We start from the raw sequence: 22,032 nt of genomic DNA, 5'->3' as shown, positions 1-22,032 counted from the left end.
AAAAAAAAAAATCTCAACAGCTCCAAAGTTGCGGCATTAACTTCAGATCACAGAGCAACACGACACTCGATAGCTAGTAAAATGATTACAAATCCAAGCGAAAATTGATCCTTACACCTATTAACACCTTTGAAGACATACTTCCCAACAGTTAGAACACAGTACTGATGTGTATTGAAGATGGAAGGCTTCTTCTGGTGTGCTAGTCAACAGCACAATTTTAAGCATTGTAATTAATATTTTAATAATTGATATTTTTAAATACATAATTCTTTTAAAATGGCATGCCACCAGAACAGGATCTTATATTATTTAAACTCATCACCTGGACTTCAGATTTGATAAATCTTCAGGCTGGTTGTCAATGACTTTTTTTTACTATTATTAATAAAATATAACGTCCTGCAACAAAGAATCATACAACACAAAAGGTGGTCACGCAAACCATCATGTCTGTGCTGGTTCTAAAACTGCTATCCAATTAGTCCCACTGTTCTTTGCCTACAGCCCCATAAATTTTCCTTTTCAGCTATTAATCCAATTCCCTTTCGAAAAACTATTATTGCACCTGCTTGTACCACCCATTCAGGCAGGGCATTCCAGATCATTACAACTCACTGCATAATGAACATTCTTCTCACTTCCCTTCCAGTTCTTTATCTTAAATCTGTGTCCTCTAGTTAGCGGCCCTCCTGCCACTGGCAACAGTTTCACCCGAGCCACTTAATCCTCTTAATCTTCTCTGCTCCAAGGATAACAAGCCCAGCTTCTCCAGTGTCTCTGCAGAATTGAAGTCCCTCATCCCAGGTACCATTCTAATAAAACTCCTCTGCAACATCTCCAAGGCCTCGACATCCTTTCTAAAGTGTGGTGCCCAGAATACACAATAATACAGCTGAGGCCTAACCAGTGTTTCACAAAGGTTTAGGATAACTCCCTGCTTTTGTACTCGACTAAGAAAGCCTTCTCAATTTGCCCTGCCACCTTCAAAGAAACCCCAGGTCTCCTTGTTCTTACACCCTAATCTAAGCATCATAAACGCAGTTAGGGCTGCTGTCGCATGGCTTAATGTGCAAAAGGTTATACAAATTATATGGAGAATGCTCCCAATCTAGCTTGTCACTTATCTCAATGCCTGACGTTTTAGGTATTTGAAAGGAATTACTTGCTTCAGCTGCCCTTGAACTTTATCCAGTTCTTTCTTCAACTCTTGCGAGAACCAGCGTTCTTCCTATGGAGAGTACAGATCAGTGTTAGAGTACAGTGACCCCAATGCAAGACGGAGCTGCAGAAATCTGAACGCGCATATTCCAACCTTTAAGGAGGCCTGCAGATCTTGCACCTCTTGTTGATGGAGTGCGAGGTCATCTCTGCATAAGGAAGGGAAACAAAATAATTACAGTCAGGAGGCAGGTCTTTCTGAACTGTGCACATATGCCATTCTACTACATGCAACAGAATCAACTCTTTCCCCCTTCTCCATCACCAGGTCGCCAGACAGAGCCTCAAATTAGTTCACGGTCAGCTGTAAATAATAATCAGTACCAGGGCTGCAGGAAAGCATTTAGGTTGTTCGAACTGAAATTCGTAACACCTTCTTCCAAAAGGAAATGCCTTAGATCACTTGAGAGAATACAAAAACAAGGGATGTCCTTCCCAAGCTGGCCAGTACAGTTCAACCAGTGAGAACTGATCAGTTGGGCTGATGCTCCTGAATGTTCACCGGGAAACAACGGAAGTTATTGGTCAAACAGCAACACATAACTGCCACCTTACGCCACTGAATGGCATTAAAAACTTCAGAATACAACAGTGAACATTTTTCATCAGACATAGTGCAAGTCTCGCACTGAGGAGGCAAATAAATGAGCTATAAAAAGTCTCGAGGGATGATACCCCAACTTCCTGTGCAGAACCCATGTACAGTATATTTAAAAATAAATCAATCATATGCAGAGCTTAGGAGAGAGGAATTTTGTGTAGTCCTGAATAGACAAAGACATTCTCTGTTACTGCCACTGCAGCATCGTAAGCTGCTATCTCATGTAATAATGAAGGGCTGTGTGCCCAGGCTGGTTAGCAGTCACATTTATTGGTAGAGGTCTGTTCAGTTTGGTTTGATTTAATCCTGAAAGTGCGAGGGCTGATGAGATACGTTTTGTAGTACCTTCTGCAGGAAATGCTTCAGCCAATTTGCGCACAGCAAGGCCCCACAAATAGCAAATGAAATAAACGGTCAGATCTTGTTTTTAACGATTTTCTGTTTTTAATGATAATGGCCAGGACACTGGAGAGAACTCCCCTCCTCTTCTTGAAATCGTGACATTGGATCTTATACATCCACCTGAGAGGGCAGAAAGAGTCTTGGTTTAATGTCTCATTCAAAAGACAGCACCTCCAACACATCAGCTTCGATACTGCGCTCAAGTCTCTGAAGTGGAACTTGAACTCTCAACCTTCTGACTCAAAAGGTGAGAAAGTGCTACCACTGAGCCAAGGCTCAGACTTAAAAAGGAACTGATTTATAAAATGGCATGAATTATTATACCTGATTTTGCCATGTTTGACCTAGCGTGTGAAACAGCAAAGCATCATGGCTGCAGAATTAACCCAAGCTGCCTTATATCAACTGAAACCCTGAAAATAGCAGAAAGCAGCATGACAGGACTATTCCCACAGCAAACAAACAAACAAACCTTCTTGAAGTTTGTTCTTCTCTGGAGCCAGAATCATTTCCCGGATCATGAAACGCTTCATAGTGTTTGAAGAGATCGTCTGCTGAAGCATGAGACTTCATACACAGTGGGCAAATAAAACCCTGTTAAAGGAAAGCAGACACAAAAATAAAGAGGCCCGTTTACATATGCACACAAATATACCACTGCTCACACACAAAACAGGTTCATTACTGGAAATGAATGGGAAGCAAAGAAAAGTAACGTCTCAGCAGAAGGTTGCAATGGCCAAATAAATCATGCCAAGCTCACAAAGCCACTGGGGAGGATAGAGGACAAATGTATTCTACTGCAACACCGAAGTACTGACCACTGCAGAAGCTGATGATGAATATTGCAGCCTGTCTGTGCACAAGTGTTCACCTCTGTGGCCATTAGTGTATTACAGTCAACTCTTTAATTAAACTTTCTCTTAACAAATCCTCCGCTCTCCACACCCCGCACCTTCTCTCCAGGCAAAACCCTCCCCACTCTGCTCTCCCAAGTCGAACCCCTCCCCCTTCCATTCCACTCTCCAATACCTGCTGAGGTGCCCTTTAAATATGCAGATGAGGCTCCAGTAACTATTTTATCCCAAGGCCTGTACAGAAATGGCAGTGGGTGCTCTCTCCCCCGGCTAAACTTACCAGACTGGACAAAGGGCAAGACAAGACCACAGGAACGCAAGTCAAATCAAATCATCTTGTTTTAAGTTTACTTGCTTGCCAGGAGGGAAAGAGTGCCCCTGCAGGGCCCACAAGGAAACCTTGATCTTTTCCTTACTGCATACTCTCTCTCCATCCCATCACTTACCTGACTGTTAAACAAAAAATTTCTGCTTTATATTGAAATTTTCGTTTTCTTTCCCTTACAATTCACAAGATCTGTGCCAGTTTCAGTGAACTACTTTATTCTCCCACTGAACTTCAATTCAAACACAGAGAATGAAGGGGTGGCGTAACAGTGCTGAAATATCTAATGAGATGCACAGGATGCATCTTGACTGCAACATTTCAAACACGTCTGTCAGTATTCAAATTCATTCAGATTCAAGAACTTGCATTTATTTCGCACCTTGAATGTAGTAAACCATCCCAAAGTGCTTCATAGGAGCCTTTTCAAGCAAAATTCAACCCCAGGCCAAAGGAGGAGATATTAGGACAGAAGACCAAAAGCTTGGTCAAAGAGGTAGCTTTTAAGGACCGTCTTAAAGAAGGAAAGGAAAGTGAGGCAGAAATGTGGAGGCACTTAGGGAGGTATTTCTAGAGCTTAGTGCCCAGGCAGCTAAAGGCAGGGGTAGGAACAGTGGAGCGATTAAAATCGGGAATACGCAAGAGGCCAAAATTAGATGAGCATAGAGATCTCACAGGATTGGAGAGGTTATAGAGTTGGGAAGGGGAGAGGCCATGGAGAGATTTGAACATAAGGATGAGAATTTTAATAATAATTCAGACATGGCTGGTGTTATGATCCCTGTGGAATTCACTAACAAAGCAAAAGAATTGAACCCATCGACTGGCCCCAATTTAGGAAACAAACCATATCAACAAGATTTCATTTGTATAAATTTTACTTTAACACTTAAACCAAAAACAACATATTAAACATGAACTAGCAGTTAAATCACAGTTGATGTATATGGCTTAAGGATTACACGTTAATTATCAGATGTAACAAAGATGGATCTCAAGTCCTCCGAGTAGTCCTTTCAGCATGTACGGCCCCAAATTACAATCACACAGCTCGTCACAACCTTGCAATTCTTCAGGTAGGTCTTCAGATCATGATTGCAAGATGTGACCACAATCCCGAATTCCACAGGTAGTGTCCACCATAAAAACTGCGCACTTCTCCAGAGCCTACTCAGTTCCCCTCATGACAGGGTTGAAGGCATGGATTCCTGGTTTGCCATGCCCTTCAGTGGCAATCTGGTGCACAGTATGGCCAGGTCTGGGTAATCAGTTCATCTAGATAACAGAAACACTTCCTAGATTCAGTTTTCACTTTCTTCAAACTGCCTGGAGTACAAAAACTTCCTCAGCTTGAATGGCATTGTCTCACCCTTTTATCTAGTACTAACCAGTTTTAATTACCTCAACAACTTGGTTTTCAATTTCTATTAGGGCATTCTGTTCCAAAAAACAAAAGCATTTTTTGCGACCAGGGTCAGTGCACTTGCCAGAGCATTCGATAAGCCACTTGTCTAGATAACAGCTCGCACACATTTCCCTATGAGTCCTGCAGACTGTAGATTCCATTACACTGGACAGGAAGATGATCAAATAACAGACGTGTATCATCTACTCATAGTTCAACCATTTTCTGATCAGCATCATCAACTTGCACTGTTGGAAACTGGCCTGGAAGCTGAAACATGAACTACTGGTGTCTGCAACTGGCCTGGTCTCAATCTGAAAGTCAAAACTAGAGAGTTGTGGCCTTGACCAAGTGCCCTGATGGCCCGAGAAGATCAGGGCACAGCTGATTACCACTTGGCCAACAGGCACCAGTATTGTATAAAGGAACACCCTGAGCTACTTTAGACTCATATGCCAAACGCTGTTATCATTCTCGACCATTCTAGTGAAGTAACCTATAACATTCTCTGTTGTGTGGAATATCCCATGATTCCACTTCCGTCAATCCTTCTCCTGCATCTTGGTTTAAAGATACCCGTCGGATCCGTCTCTCGGCAAAAATTCTGCTCATCACAACTGTTGCCTGGATCACCTGGAAGGATCTCAGGCCAACTTTATTCCCTATTCGCAATTTCTGCACGCTCAGCTACTCCTGCCTCCCCGGCCCGCCAGCTCTCACCTTTTCATTGGACACTTGATGATTGTGGTGAACATACTCTCACTACTACTGCATTCTGCCCAATGTAAAGTTTTCTCTGAGCTGGGATATTTCAGACACTTCACTCTCTGGTCTTCTACTAGGACGACAACAATGAAATGCATTTGTATAGCACCTTTCATGAATCATGGTCCCACCTGCCGTCTCACATTGACGTAAAAGACCCATAGCACTATTTTGAAAAAAAGCCTGGTCAATAGTTATCCCTCAATCATGATTACAAAAACAGATTATCTGGTCGTTATCATATTGCTGTTTGTGGGATCTTGCTGTGTACATATTGGCTGCTGCATTTCCTACATTACAACAGTGACTACACTCGAAAAGTACTTCATTAGCGATAAAATGCTTCCGGAGATCCTGAAAGGTGCTACATAAATGCAGGTCTTGCTGTAAGATGGTACAACATCCCAAGGCTCCCACAGCAGCACCAAACAAAAGTTGATACCAAGCCACAAAGAGACATTCGAACAGACGGCCAAAAACTTGGAGCATCTTTAAAGGGAGAGGGAGAGGTGGAACGCTTAGGGAAGGAATTCCAGAGTTTAGGACCTAGACAGTGAAGACATGGCCATTAATAGTGGACCAAAGGAAATCAGGAATGCACAAAAGGCCACATTTGGAGGAATGCAGAGATTACGGAGAGTTACAGAATTATAGGAGATTACAGGTTGGGATTCCAGTAAAAACACCAGTCCTGATGGCATCACTCCCTTCTCCAGGTATGTGTCTGAAACTTATCCCTCTCTGGTATAATTTCTTCTAACCCCCGGCCAACTGTATTCCACTTCGGAAATTTCCGAAAACCATCTTCCCTTAAGAAAGGTGATCCCTCTCAGCTTTCAAGCTAGGCAGCTTCTTTGTGAAATGATAGAAGCTGCTCTTATCTAACATTGAGATCCTGGTGCAAAGCATGATAACGAGGGAAGGTTTTGGCTCACCCAGTCCACTGGAGACTGTCGCCTGCATTATACTTTTCCAGTACGCTGCTCCTTCCAACCTCATCATCCAAGACATCAGGAATGCCTATGGCACTGCCCCCGGGTACACACGCTACAAAACACATGACCATCGAATAGCCTTTCACCAAATCCGTTCAAAGTTCTCCAGGTTCCTCTCAAATCACTCTGTGTAGTTTGTGGATGATCATTTGACCTTCTTTGTTAACTCAGGCCTTTCCCAAGGCTTTGTTCCCTCTCCGCTACATTCCTTGACCAAGGTTTACTTATTAAAAAATCCTATCCACTCTTCAGCAATCAATTGCCTCTGATGTTAATACTAATGCAGTGCTCACTACCCAGATCATGCAATGGCAGACTCAAAACCCCTTAATCTCCTCGTGCCTCTCAACAGGACAGTAGAAATCACTGCACACAATTTATACAAATCTCATGTCTGAACAGCTGTTGTCATCTTTAATGATTTTGGTCTAAAGTCTTTCTACGTGCAGCAACATACTTAGCCTTAGAAACTTCTGTGGCCTCACTGATTTCCTGTATATCTTCCACTACTAAAGCTGTATCTTAAAAGCTCTTTCATACTAAATATTTCTTCTTCCCTCAACAATTCAACTGTATGAAGCTCAAGTCTTGTACAAGACTTGAATATTTAGGAGGTGCTTCCCGTGCTAGTCTCCCAGTTCTGGACACTCAACACAAGAGCTAGCTTGAGGAGCAATCCTTCCCTTATCACTAATCTTTCCCTTACTCAAATAAAACCGTTCTCTATCACTACCAATGTCACTGCTCTTTTGAACTTGCCTCTCAAATTCCAAATACTCCAACCTCTTCCTTCTGTTCACATTCCACTGTATCCAAGTCAAGACTTAGGCCATTAGGACGATCAATCTCATTATATCCAGAGTTCACGAATAATTAATTGACCTACAATGGACTCCCTCCAAGGTGGCAGGAGACACCTACGCAAGTTGACTGAAGAACTGAAATTAAGCATACAAACATACAAATTAGGAGGAGTAGGCTCCTGAAGGGTACAGAGGGGACCAAGTAGCAATGATTTACTAATTGAACAGCAGAGGACATGGACCCAACATTCCAAAGAACATTAATACCTCCTTCCCTAAAAATAATGATCAAGCAATACTGTTCATCTCTACAGAGCTCATTTTTGATATTTTTTCACGAGTTCCTGTAAACTGGGTCTTAGAAGAAAGCAACTGCGGCTTCCAAAAATGACCTGCCAGTTACTGGGGGGAGTGCGGGGGAGCTGCTCGAGGGTATTACCATTGAACATCTGAAGTACATGGTTATTGTAGAAAGCAATCAGCGTTGTAATCAATAGGCCAAAACTTTACAAACAAACAATTATCGCACCAAGTGAAAAAGGTTAAATCTAACAGATGTAGTTCTTCTTCTTTGGCCTCCTTGTCTCGAGAGACAATGAGTAAGCGCCTGGAGGTGGTCAGTGGATTGTGAAGCAGCGCCTGGAGTGGCTATAAAGGCCAATTCTAGAGTGACAGACTCTTTCACAGGTGCTACAGATAAAATTGGTTGTCGGGGCTGTTACACAGTTGGTTCTCTCCTTGCGCCTCTGTCTTTTTCCCTGCCAACTGCTAAGTCTCTTCGACTCACCACACTTTAGCCCCGCCTTTATGGCTGCCCGCCAGCTCTGGCGATCGCTGGCAACTGACTCCCACGACTTGTGATCAATGCCACAGGATTTCATGTCGCGTTTGCAGACGTCTTTAAAGCGGAGACATGGACGGCCGGTGGGTCTGATACCAGTGACGAGCTCGCTGTGCAATGTGTCCTTGGGGATCCTGCGATCTTCCATGCGGCTCACATGGCCAAGCCATCTGAAGTGCCGCTGGCTCAGTAGGGCGTATATGCTGGGGATGTTGGCCGCCTCGAGGACTTCTGTGTTGGAGATACGGTCCTGCCACTTGATGCCAAGGATTCTCCGGAGGCAGTGAAGATGGAATGAATTGAGACATCGCTCTTGGCTGATATACGTTGTCCAGGACTCGCTGCCATAGAACAAGGTACTGAGGACACAGGCTTGATACACTTGGACTTTTGTGTTCCACGTCAGTGCGCCATTTTCCCACACTCTCTTGGCCAGTCTGGACATAGCAGTGGATGCCTTTCCCATGCGCTTGTTGATTTCTGCATCGAAAGACAGGTTACTGGTGATAGTTGAGCCTAGGTAGGTGAACTCTTGAACCACTTCCAGAGCGTGGTCACCGATATTGATGGATAGAGCATTTCTGATGTCCTGTCCCATGAGGTTCGTTTTCTTGAGGCTGATGGTTAGGCCAAATTCGTTGCAGGCAGCCGCAATCCTGTCGATGAGACTCTGCAGACACTCTTCAGTGTGAGATGTTAATGCAGCATCTTCAGCAAAGAGGAGTTCGCTGATGAGGACTTTCCGTACTTTGGTCTTCGCTCTAAGATGGATAAGGTTGAACGACCAGCTACCTGATCTTGTGTGGAGGAAAATTCCTTCTTCTGAAGACTTGAACGCATGGGAGAGCAGCAGGGAGAAGAAGATCCCAAACAGCGTAGGTGTTTTTTTTATTCATTCATGTGATGTGGGCGTCGCTGGCCAGGCCAGCATTTATTGCCCATCCCTAATTGCCCTTGAGAAGGTGGTGGTGAGCTGCCTTCTTGAACCGCTGCAGTCCATTTGGGGTAGGTACACCCACAGTGCTGTTAGGAAGGGAGTTCCAGGATTTTGACCCAGCGACAGTGAAGGAACGGCGATATAGTTCCAAGTCAGGATGGTGTGTGACTTGGAGGGGAACTTGCAGGTGGTGGTGTTCCCATGTATGTGCTGCCCTTGTCCTTCTAGTTGGTAGAGGTCGCAGGTTTGGAACGTGCTGTCTAAGGAGCCTTGGTGCATTGCTGCAGTGCATCTTGTAGATGGTACACACTGCTGCCACTGTGCGTCGGTGGTGGAGGGAGTGAATGTTTGTAGATGGGGTGCCAATCAAGCGAGCTGCTTGGTGATGGACATTGAAGTCCCCGACTCAGAGTACATTTTGTGCCCTTGCCACCCTCAGTGCTTCCTCCAAGTGGTGTTCAACATGGAGGAGTACTGAGTCAGCTGAGGGAGGGAGGTAGGTGGTAATCAGTAGGAGGTTACCTTGCCCATGTTTGACCTGATACCATGAGACTTCATGGGGTCCGGAGTCGATGTTGAGGACTCCCAGGGCAACTCCCTCCCTACTGTACACCACTGTACCACCACCTCTGGTGGGTCTGTCCTGCCGGTGGGACAGGACATACCCGGGGATGCTGATGGCAGTGCCTGGGACATTGTCAGGTATGATTCCATAAATATGACTGTCAGGCTGTTGCCTGACTAGTCAGTGGGACAGCTCTCCCAACTTTGGCACAAGCCCCCAGATGTTAGTAAGGAGGACTTTGCAGGGTCGACAGGGCTAGGCTTGCCGTTGTCGTTTCCAGTGCCTAGGTCGATGCCGGGTGGTCCGTCCGGTTTCATTCCTTTTTATTGACTCCGTAGCGGTTAGGTACAACTGAGTGGCTTGCTAGGCCATTTCAGAGGGCATTTAAGAGTCAACCACATTGCTCTGGGTCTGGAGTCACATGTTTAGATTTTTTTTTTAGATTTAGAGATACAGCACTGAAACAGGCCCTTCGGCCCACCGAGTCTGTGCCGACCATTAACCACCCATTTATACTAATCCTACACTAATCCCATATTCCTACCACATCCTCACCTGTCCCTATATTCCCCTACCACCTACCTATACTAGGGGCAATTTATAATGGCCAATTTACCTATCAACCTGCAAGTCTTTTGGCTGTGGGAGGAAACCGGAGCACCCGGAGGAAACCCACGCAGACACAGGGAGAACTTGCAAACTCCACACAGGCAGTACCCAGAATTGAACCCGGGTCGCTGGAGCTGTGAGGCTGCGGTGCTAACCACTGCGCCGGACCAGGTAAGGACAGCAGATTTCCTTCCCTAAAGGGCATTAGTGAACCAGATGGGTTTTTCCAACAATCGACAATGGTTTCATGGCCATCATTAGACTAGCTTTTAATTCCAGATTTATTAATTAAATTCACATTCCACCTTCTGCTGTGGTGGGATTCGAACCCATGTCCCCAGAGAAATACCCTGGGTCTCTGGGTTACTAGTCCAGTGACAATACCACTACGCCACTGCCTACCCTTTGGGATGTTCTGAGGCCTGAGAAGCATGATATACAAATATAATGAAAGCAAACCTATCCTTAAATTATGATGGTGGACTGTCTTCTTGAACAGCTGGGTAGCGCTCTGTTATAACTGAGTGGCTTGCTACATCATTTCAGAGGACAGTTAAGAGTTAACCATTGGTCTAAAATAATAGTCATAATTCTTGGTTATTGTCAGTAACATTTGAGTGATGAAAAGTAACATTGGGTGTTACATAGCATCCATCTTGATTGTCTTGTTGAATAGACAGTTCAGGTCAGAGATTTGAGGACTCTAGGACTGCTGTCTCTTTTCTCCTTCTGTTGGGAACAAGTTCATCTGAAGATCATAGAGGACTTTTCAATGTTAAGGGAATTAAGAAAGATATTGACTATTTTTACCAGTTGAAGTGTGAACTCTGAACAGTTAATTCTGCTAGCTGATCATTACAGAAACCATCTGTCCTTTTTAAAGTCAGCCAATTAATAATACCCATCATCTTTAATGGCCCCTAATTCAATGGTCCTCTTTGAACGAAGCTGCTGCATCACTTGCATATCAAACTATCAGTCCGTTGCTGTGTAGACAGATGCTCAGTAACAGAAACTAGATTGTCTTTGGACTGTTTTAAGTATTGACTATACCCTGGTCACAATCAGAAAAAGTAAGAGTTAATTTTTAATGTGAATCTAAAATTCTATTCAGAAGAGTAGTGCACTGAGGTTTTCTGTGGTGTAACTACTATCCTATCCTGAGTGGCGTGAAACAGGGCTGTGTTCTCGCATCTCTCAATCATCAGTAAAGTGATGGAAGGTGTCATCAGCAGTGCCATCAAGTGGCACTTGCTTAGCAACAACCTGCTCAGTGACGCTCAGTTTGGGTTCCACCAGGGCCACTCAGCTCCTGACCTCATTACAGCCTTAGTTCAAACATGGACAAAAGAGCTGAACTCAAGAGGTGAGAGTGACTGCCCTTGACATCAAGGCAGCATTTGACCGAGTATGGCATCAAGGAGCCCTAGCAAAAGTGAGGTCAATGGGAATCGGGGAAAACCCTCCGCTGGCTGGAGTCATACCTGGCACAAAGGAAGATGGTTGTGGTTGTTGGAGGTCAATCATCTGAGCTCCAGGACATCACTGCAGGAGTTCCTCAGGGTAGTGTCCTAGGCCCAACCATCTTCAACTGCTTCATCAATGACCTTCCTTCAATCACAAGGTCAGAAGTGGGATGTTTGCTGATGATTGCACCATGTTCAGCACCATTCGTAACACCTCAGTGTAGAAATGCAGCAAGACCTGGACAATATCCAGGCTTGGGATAAGTGGCAAATAACATTCGCGCCACACAAATGCCAGGCAATGACCATCTCCAACAAGAGAGAATCTAACCATCTCCCCTTGACATTCAACGGCATTACCATCGCTGAATCCCCCACTATCAACATCCTAGGGGCTACCATTGACCAGAAACTGAAGTGGAGTAGCCATATAAATACCGTGGCTACAAGAGCAGGTCAGAGGCTAGGAATCCTGAGGCGAGTAACACACCTCCTGACTCCCCAAAGCCTGTCCACCATCTACAAAGCACAAGTCAGGAGTGTGATGGAATACTCTCCACTTGCCTGGATGAGTGCAGCTCCAACAACACTCAAGAAGCTCGACACCATCCAGGACAAAGCAGCCCACTTGACTGGCACCCCATCCACAAACATTCACTCCCTCCACCACCGACGCACAGTGTATACCATCTACAAGATGCACTGCAGCAAATCACCAAGGCTCCTTAGACAGCACCTTCCAAACCCATGACCTCTACCAACTAGAAGGACAAGGGCAGCAAATAAATGGGAACACCACCACCTGTAAGTTCCCCTCCAAGTCACACATCATCCTGACTTAGAACTATATATTGCTGTTCCTTCACTGTCGCTGGGTCAAAATCTTGGAACTCCCTTCCTAACAGCACTGTCGGTATACCTACCCCAAATGGACTGCAGCGGTTCAAGAAGGCAGCTCACCACCACCTTCTCAAGGGCAATTAGGGATGGGCAATAAATGCTGGCCTGGCCAGTGACGCCCACGTCCCATGAATGAATAAAAAATAACCCAAAGCTCTTTACAGCCAATTAAGTACTTTTGCAGCATAGTCACCAATGTAACGTAGAAATCTGTTTTGGTGATTTTGCTTGAAGGGGAAATATTGGCCAGGACACCGGAGCAAGAACCTCAACATCTCCATGAATAGTGTTGTTGGAATGTTTACATCCTTCTGAGAGGGCAGACAAAGCCTCAGCTAAGATGTCTCAACCAAAAGATGACACCTCTGACACTGCAGCACTCCCTCAGTACTGCATTGGATTATGTATTCAAGTCTCTGGAGTGGGACTTGAATCCACAATCTTCTGACTCAGAGGCATGAGTTCTACCAGTTGAGCCATGGCTGACAATGACATGACATTCATGTCATAGAAGTGAATTGCCATCATAGAGAACACCAGGATACACATTGCTTTTCTCATTGTCCTCCAACACTGCTGAGCAAAACCTGCCAAAAGCAGCCAAATGGACAAGCAGGGATGTCAAACATTGGAAGCAAAACTTTTGAACCAATCATCTTACATCCTTACAGATGAGATTCATATGCACAGTTTAAACAGTAGTTCCAGTATAATGTCGGAACTCATTTTGTGTCCAGCACCATATTAATTGTAGGAAGGAACATAGGAGCAGTAATAGATCATTCTGTCCATCGAGCCTGTTGTACCTCAACTCCATTTAACTCCCCTTTGATTCAAAACAGAGATTGATAGTACCCTTGCCTAACAAAAATTTGAGGTATATAGATCAATCTCCTCCAGTCTCTCAGCTTTATGTGGAGAAATGTTTGCTGAACTTTTGTTTTAAAAAAACATATCGGACGTGTGGTCACTGGCAAGGCTAGCATTTACTGCCCATCCCTAACTATCCTTGAGAAGGTGGTGAGCCACCTTCAGATACGAATTTACTTCCCTAACAAACATTGGTGAACCAGCTAGGTTTCTTACAACAATCTGGTAGTTTCATGGTTACCATTACTGAGACTAGCTTTATATTCCAGATTGATTTAATAAATGGAATTTAAATTCCCTAGTTAACGTGGTAGGATTTGAATTCATGTCTCCGAATCATTAGTCTAGGCCTCTGGATTCTATTCCAGTAATATAATCACTATGTGACTGTACCTACTATTCAGCCCCAAACAGTCCAGCTCTAATTTTAGAGTAAAGTCCCCATCACAGGAAATAGTTTCCCTCGATTTACCCCATCAACTCCTTCCATCATCTTAAACATCTCAATTGGGTCAGACTATCTCTCCTTCTATCTATCCTCAGCTCAGCAAGGAATCATAGAAACTTACATCCTATGGTTTAGTCTGTAACCCTATAATTCCTCATCCTCAAGTACCTGTCCAACTTCCTTATCAAAATTATTTATGGAGTCAGTTTCCACAACCTTTTCAGACAGAGCGTTCCAAATCCTGACAACTCAGTGAAAATAGTTCTCATCTTCCCTCTGGACGTTTGGCCAATCTGACACCTCTGGTTATTGACCCAGTCGCCAGATTGAATAAATTTTCACGACCTACTATATTAAAACCTCTCATTATCTCGAAAACCTCTATTAGATTTCCTCTTAACCTCTCTGTTCCAAGGAGAACAGTCCTAATTTTTCCAACCTCTCCTCAAAACTGAAGTCCCTCATCCCTGACAACATTGTGATAAACCTCCGTTGTACCGTATCTAGGCCCTTAACATCTTTCCTGAAGTGTAAGACCCAGAATTGTCTACAATGCTCCAGCTGAGGCATAACCAATGACTTATAAAGTTCTAACATGAGTTCTGTGCTTTTATATTCTATTCCTCTCCTTATAAACCCAAACACCCATATGTTTTTTCTAACCACATCAACTTGCCCTGCCACCTTTAAGGATTGTATGTATGGTGTCAGGAAAACCCTATATGACAAATGAAAAATATTAATTTCATCAGTTGGAAACTTACATTAGACTTTTAATGGGAAAAACCTACAGTAACTTTTTAAAAAAACTAGCAGCTAAGATTTACATCTGAAATACCAGGAGATTGGACTGGAGACAAAATGACTAACAAAAAGCCCAGCCAGGACAATGCCTTGCTCTCAGTGTCTGAATTACCTAAAATGGGTTCATTAGCACAGTCAAGGCCATCCTCACACACTGACTTTGAAAGAACCAACCCCCTCTAAGTGTGAACGGGCTTCCTGGGGCATGTAGAATCTTGCATTTCATTGGAAGATTCCAGAAAAACCTCATTAGAAACCAAGGTGACTGAGAGAACCACGTGACCGCCTGTTCATCTCTGAAGAGACTATAAGTTTTGTTACAGAGACAGAAAACAAGCACTAACAGTGTGCAGCAGCAGAAAGCTGCATGCTTCCCTTTCTCTCTCCCCAAAAAACATCAAGTTTGAAAACAGTCTGCGACTGAGTGACCCGACAGGCCAACAGACTGCTACAGCCAGCAGCCAGAAGAGAGCAAACTGCAGTTCTGCCTTCAAGCAACTCTAGGCAAAGCAAGCCAGCCAAAATACACTTTGACCATTAAGGACTTTAAGAATACCCCCGCTTCAGCCGAGAACTGCTGGACCATCCACTTTACAGACTGTTCCATTTATTCCAGACTGTACCCAACCACCAAATCTATTTTCCCTCCTGTAATCTAATTTCGTGTGTGAGATTCTCGTGTGAATGTGTAGCGTTTTTTTTTAGTATTTTTAAATCGGGTTAGTATAATAAGCTTACCTCTTGTTTAAATTCAAGAAAACCTGTCCGATCACAGTATAGAAAAAAGATAAAAGACTCACAGAGGTGGTAAGCACAACCACTGTTTAAAAGAAATTAAGCCTATTGCAGTCAAATAAGAGGAAGGGCACAAGGGGAGCCGGAGACCCCCTCCTCACCTGGCCGTAACGATGGACACCAAGGTCTCTGCTCATCCACACTTTTCAAAATTGTGCCATTTATAGCGCACTGTGTTTCCACATTAGTGCTTCCAAAGTGCATCACTTCACACTTCTCTGCAATGAACTCAATCTGCAATGTTTCTGCCCATTTCACCATCCTGTCTGTCATTCTGAAGCCTACAACTATCCTCACCCCCATCGACTATGTTGCGTAGTGCAAGGTGCACTAAAGGGACCGATTCTTTCCGCTTCTACTTAGCACCGTCCTGCTGGCCAAAATTGCAAGGCTGCCACACAGGTAATCATGGGCACAAATCCGTTGCATTGAACACTACAACAGGGCACGTTACTTGAATAAAGAATCCAAGAAATACCTTCCCTTGCACCAATTATTAAGCCAATCAATTGTCTTACCCAGCATTTTAAGAGAGAAATTTTGCAGTTGTAGACAAACTCAACATACCACCATGCTGGCAGAAAGCGTGCTCTATCAAACAGAGAAAAGCCAGCTCTCTACTACTGCACAAAAAAAAACAAAAATGCAGGACGGTTTTCATGTCAGAAAGAACCCACCACCACTTCACAAGCCATCACCAACCCAGAGAGAATTCAAACAAAAAGCAACCCACGCTAATGGCCGATTCTGGATTAAGCTGCTCCTGTATCGCCCTGTCTGCCACAGTGTGCTCGTTCCGGTCATGCTCAAACAGCTCAGTTGGTGTTAGATACGATTGCATACAGACTGGACAGATGAATCCCTAGAAAAAGTGTTAACTTTCAGAATTATAGTTGTGATTAAGAGCAAGATCAAGCACAAGAACTTCTAACTTCTTCCCGATTCTGAAAGCGACGCACATGCATACACACACAAAAATTGCACACAGAATTTTGACTGCACCAGATGAAACTCTTCTATAATTTCGCAGGCATGTTTATAAAGAATAGCTTGAAAGATGAATACTTTTGTTGCCTCTGGTTGTCTAATGAAGGAGCAGCATATGCTTATGTTTATTGTACACATACGGACATTTGGAGAGCTCTGATATTGAGGTCAAGTCCAGTGATAATTCACCATGGTGCAATTTTCCATGATATGGATTTCCGTAACAGTTACTTTATTTAAACCTTACAATTGGGTCAATTTTCATCGACCTCAGACTCAATCACAGTTTGCACCTTGTCCTGCACAAAGCAGGGAAACATGATCCATATCTTCACACAAGTGTTTATTTTCAAACTTCTAATAAACCAAAGGCAGAACATATTAACATTATAACATTACTTGAAAGAAAAACATCCAGGATCAAAATAACACTTCACCATTGAAATGATGAGAGGCTCCAAATAAGGTAGATACTGATACAATATTCTTTCTGGTGGGGCTGGAGTGGGTGCGCAAAGGGGGACATAACATTAGAGCCAGGCCATTCAAAAGTGAAATCAGGGAGCACATTTACATACAAGGATAAGTGAAACATGGAACTCTCGCTCCCGAAAGGCTGTGCATGCTGGGGGAACATTGGAAAATGGAAATTCAGAGATTGATCGAGTTTTGTTGGGTAAGAGTATTAAGGGATATGAAGCAGAGGTGGGAAAATGAGGTACACATCAGCCATGATCAACTGAGCAATGGAACAGGCTCAAGGGGCTGAATGGCCTCCTCCAGTCCCAACACTGATCATGTTAAAGCTGTCATTTTGAGCCATGCTTTGGAGAAGTCACATCCTAAAAGGAAGAAGGAAAGATAAAAGACAAGTCACCTCAGTCAATTCTTAGACACCTGGGCAAAGAAACTTATTTAACATGTAGGAGTCTGTGCCAGGCTCTTGTCTCTAGGCCCTCAAACTCTACCCTGCTTTTTGCCCATTTCCATTCCAAACCCAATGTAAACCCACTGCCTCAGCTTTGATTTGTTCTTGGTCTCTCTCCCTGGTCTGCAATTCTTTATATCGCCTACTATAAAGACCTTAGCTGTCTACCCATCTCCCGTTTTGTTTCTTTCAAACGCATGGCAGATCTTTACACATGGACTACACATTCTTGCTCCCCACCCCACCTCCCTTTTTCTGATACCTGTTAATTTTCCTGGTTCTGTTGAAAAGGATTACACCCAAAGTGATAACATACCTGATCCTTGTGCAGATGCAGACTGAGCTACAGTGCGTTTCCAGCATTTTGGCGTTTCCTGTCAGATTGCCAGTGCACGCAGTTTATTTTATTCATGCACCTCAGTGCCTGTTCCTCAAGCAGAGCTGGCAAACCTGTCAGCTACCTTCATGCTCAACTAGGAACTAGTCTGTGGCAAGGAGTGGGTTCCAAGAGCAGAAGGAAATGCTCATAGGATGAGAACACGGAAAATGTCCTCATTTCAACGGACCATCAATAATGACCCTATTTAATGTTTAGATAGAAGAAACAAAAGAACAGGGTAGGTCTCGAACCTGTTGCACCATTCAATGAGACCATAGCTGATATGTGTCTCAACGCCACCTATCCATCTTGGTTCCACAACCCTTAATGCCTTTTCCTAACAAAAATCCATCAATCTCAGTTTTGAATTTTTCACCTGATCCCCAGAATACGGTCATTTTGGGGGGGAAAAGAGTTCTGGGTTTTCAGTACCCTTTGCGTGAAACTACCAGATTGTCGTAAAAACCCATCTGGTTCACTAATGCCCTTTACAGAAGGAAATCTACCGTCCTTACCTGGTCTGGCCGACATGCGACTCTAGACCCACAGCAATGTGGTTGACTCTTAACTGCCCTCTGAAATAGCCTAGCAAGCCACTCAATTGTATCAAAACCGCAACAGAAAAACTGAAGAAAAAAGCCAGATGGTCCACCCGGAATGACCTCGACACCAGAATCAACAACCATGGCACACCCTGACCAGTCGGCCCTGCAAAGTCCTCCTTATTAACATCTGGGGACTTGGGCCAAAATTGGGAAGAGTGATCCCCCAAACTACTCAAGCAACAGCCCGGCATAGTCATACTCACTGAATCCTACCTTATATCCAATGTCCCAGACTCCTCCATCGCCATCCCTGGGTATATCCTGTCTCATGGGCAGGAAAAACCCAGCAGAGGTGGCAAAACAGTGGTATAGATTCCGGGAGGGAGCGGCCCTGGGAGTCCGCTACATTAACTCCGGATCCCATGAAGTCTCACGGCATCGGGTCAAACATGGGAAAGGAAACCTCCTGCTGATTACAACCTACCACTCTCCCTCAGCTGATGAAGCACAGTAGCAAGGGCACAAAATGTATTCTGGGTGGGTAACTTCAATGTCCATCAGCAAGAGTGATTCAGTAGCTCCACTACTGACCAAGCTGGCAGAGTACTGGAGAACCACCAAGACTGAAAATCCTACTTGACCTTGTCCTCATCAGTCCACCTGTTGCAGATGCATCTGTCCAAGACAGTATCGATAGGAGTAACCACCACACAGTCCTTGTGGAGATGAAGTCCCATCTTCACACTAATGACATGCTCCATCGTGTTGTGTGGCACTACAACTATGCTAAAAAGGGAGATATTCAGAACAGATCTAGTAGCTCAAATCTGGCCATCTATGAGGCGCTCTGGGCCTTCAGCAGAAGGAGAGCATCCTTGTAGCAGCACCAAACATACCTAAAACTACGTGAGATGGAATACTTTCCACATGCCTCCAACAATGCTCAAGAAGCTCAACACCATTCAGGCCAAAGCACCCCACTTGATCCACACCCGTTCCATGACTGGCGCACAGTGGCTGCAGTGCATACCATCTACAAGATGCACTGCAGCAATTCGCCAAGGTTCCTTCAACAGCACCCTCCAAAACCCCAAACTCTACCATCCACAAAAGCAGAAGATCCGTGGGAATGCCACCACCAGGTTCCCCCCACATCTGCAACTAGATCGCTTGTTCCTTCACTGTCGTGGGGTCAAATTCCTGGAACTCACTCTTTAACAGCACTGTGGGTGTACCTACACCACATGGACTGCAGCGGTTCAAGAAGGCAGCTCACCACTTTCTCCAGGGCAATTAGCGATGGGCGATAAATGCCAGCCTCGCCAGAAACACTCATACCCCATGAATGAAGAAAAGAAAAAGTGCTTCCTAATACCACCCCTAAATTGCCTCACTCTAATTTTAAGGTTTTGCCCCTTGTTGTAGAGGAACAGAGGAAATAGTTTCTGTTTATCTACCCTATAAAATATTTTAATCATCTTAAAACACCTCAATTAGATTTTCCCTCAATTTTCTACACTTGAGAGAATGCAAGCCTAGTCTATGCAACCTGTCCTCATAATTTAATCCTTTCAGAAGATCTATTACGGCAACAGAAGAATGGCTTCAACAGCTGACTTTAGAAGAATGAAGTCTATGTGTAGTTTCACAGTTACTTACCTCAGAACTACCATCATCGTTGACTTCGACAGGAGGTGCTGTGGTTACCGGGGTTTCCGGGTCAGAAGTCGCAGAGCCGAGAGGCGTCTAAGAAAGAAGGAAAACATTGCTAGTCAGATTCAATGGATGTTATCTTCTAAAGTCACCAGTGTGGGAGGTGACTCTTGCCAGGCTAACCTAGGCAAGAATTATGTAGGCCCAAAACTATTCCGCTCTCCATTTCCAAAAGTTCCCTCTGCTGCAGGCTTCCTGATCCAAGGGGAAAGTCGGGGATGTGAGCCATGCCTCATCTTTCACCAACCTTGATGATCAGACACACGGCAGCTCACCTCATTATCAAACTTACATATTCTAGGGATACGTGCACCTCACCTGAGAGTAGGACTACGCCCCAAAGTCCACCCCAAAGGGAAACAATTAGACCATCAGGCTTCCAACCATTCTACTGCAGAGTGGAGTACCATCTCCAACACCTCCTGTGGGAATCCAACAAGTCCAACAACTCAATTGCTCTTGGATAATTTACTTTAAAAAACTTCCCATTTGTACAGTGCCTTTATGACCTCAGGACATCCCAAAGTGCTTTACAGTCATTAAAATTACTTGCTAACTGTAGTCGCTGTTGGAATGTTAGAAACGTAGCAGCCAATATACCACAGATCCCACCAACAGCAACGGGATAATGACCAGGTAATCCCTTTTAGAGATGTTGGGCAGGACACCAGAGAGAACTGCTCTGCTCTTTTCTGAAATAGTATTATGGGATTGTTTTCTTTCATCCGAGAAGGCAGCCAGGGCCTCAGTTTAACATCTTACCTGAAAGAAGGCATTTCCAACAGTGCAGCACTCCCTTAGCACTGCACTGGAGTGCCAGTCTGGATCTTGCGCTCAAATCCCTGGACTGGGACTTAAAATTCAGGACCTTCTGACTCAAGAAGCAAGAGTGCTACCCACTGAGCCAAGGCAGACACCTCATCAGATGTGCATGTTTCCTTTTTAGGAGATTGATTTTTGATGAGTATTCTCTTTTTTTTGAGCAATGGAATCATTGAGTTTAACAAGCATTTTATACAGTTAGCTCTGAACAGCAAGTGAAAATTAATCAATTCCACTTAAGCGAACACGTGATCACTGAATGGATCGGATAAGAAAATTATATTCATCAACCCTTCTTGTTACCTCCTCAAAAAATATAATCAAGTTATTTCGAAATGTAGTAAAATTAGAACTACAATTTTCTAAAGTTTTCTGTCATTTTCCCACTAAAACAAAAGGCAAACCTCAAAAATTAAACATCCTTCTGTTAAAAGTATATTAGCACTTCCTTCATGACTTAAGGTTCAAGGACCGTTAAGATATATTTAGCTGAATTCTTTAAAGAACTGTCCAGTTAATTTTAACAAGCGAATATGCTGCAGCCAGAATTTCAAACATGACGACAGATTGCACTGCACGGGTCAGCTAGATTAAGTAATCGGTCAGGCTTTAAAGTCCTGTTTGGAAAAGTTATAACTCACGTGAATTATGATCAAGTTAGTTTTACTTAATCTATAAATGACACTATACACTCCCACCAAATGATTAATCTTCATGGCTTATAATCCAGGCTGAAGCTTCAGTGCAATACTGAGGGAGTGCGGCATTGTCAGAGGTGCATCTTTCAGATGCAAAGTTAAGCCAAGACCCGCCCGTCATCTCAGGCGAGTGCAAAAGATCCCATTGCACTATTTGATTGAGGGAAGGTCATGTCTGAGTAACCTGATTAAATATTTTGATGAGGTAACAAGGGTTGATGAGGATAGTGTTCTGATGTGGTCTATATGGATTTTAGCGAGGCTTTTGATAAAGTCCCACATGACAGACTGGTCACAAAAGTAAAAGCCCATTGGATCCAAGGTAAAGAGGCAAGTTGGATCCAAAACTGG

The 22,032-nt window shown here is 44.0% G+C and overlaps 1 protein-coding gene across 6 annotated transcripts in view; it reads right to left on the bottom strand.

Moving 5' to 3' along the window:
- eea1 (early endosome antigen 1) overlaps positions 1–22,032 on the bottom strand; it is a 122,330-nt gene that overhangs the window by 85,187 nt on the left and 15,111 nt on the right. For 4 of the 6 annotated variants that reach the window (XM_068058820.1, XM_068058821.1, XM_068058823.1 and 1 more), the window contains exons 2-6: positions 20,108–20,194; positions 16,343–16,471; positions 2,697–2,818; positions 1,316–1,370; positions 1,166–1,231 (exon numbers count right to left, since the gene is read on the bottom strand). In XM_068058820.1, the coding sequence (XP_067914921.1) occupies positions 1,166–1,231; positions 1,316–1,370; positions 2,697–2,818; positions 16,343–16,471; positions 20,108–20,194 (459 nt within the window). Of the gene's footprint in view, positions 1–1,165; positions 1,234–1,315; positions 1,371–2,696; positions 2,819–16,342; positions 16,472–20,107; positions 20,195–22,032 lie in introns of those variants that run through there. The other 2 variants (XM_068058822.1, XM_068058825.1) reach the window with 2 other exon arrangements.

This window comes from Heterodontus francisci, chromosome 27, assembly GCF_036365525.1.
Source record: "Heterodontus francisci isolate sHetFra1 chromosome 27, sHetFra1.hap1, whole genome shotgun sequence".
In the NCBI taxonomy this organism is placed as follows: domain Eukaryota; kingdom Metazoa; phylum Chordata; class Chondrichthyes; order Heterodontiformes; family Heterodontidae; genus Heterodontus; species Heterodontus francisci.
This window is presented reverse-complemented; position numbering and strand designations above follow the sequence as displayed.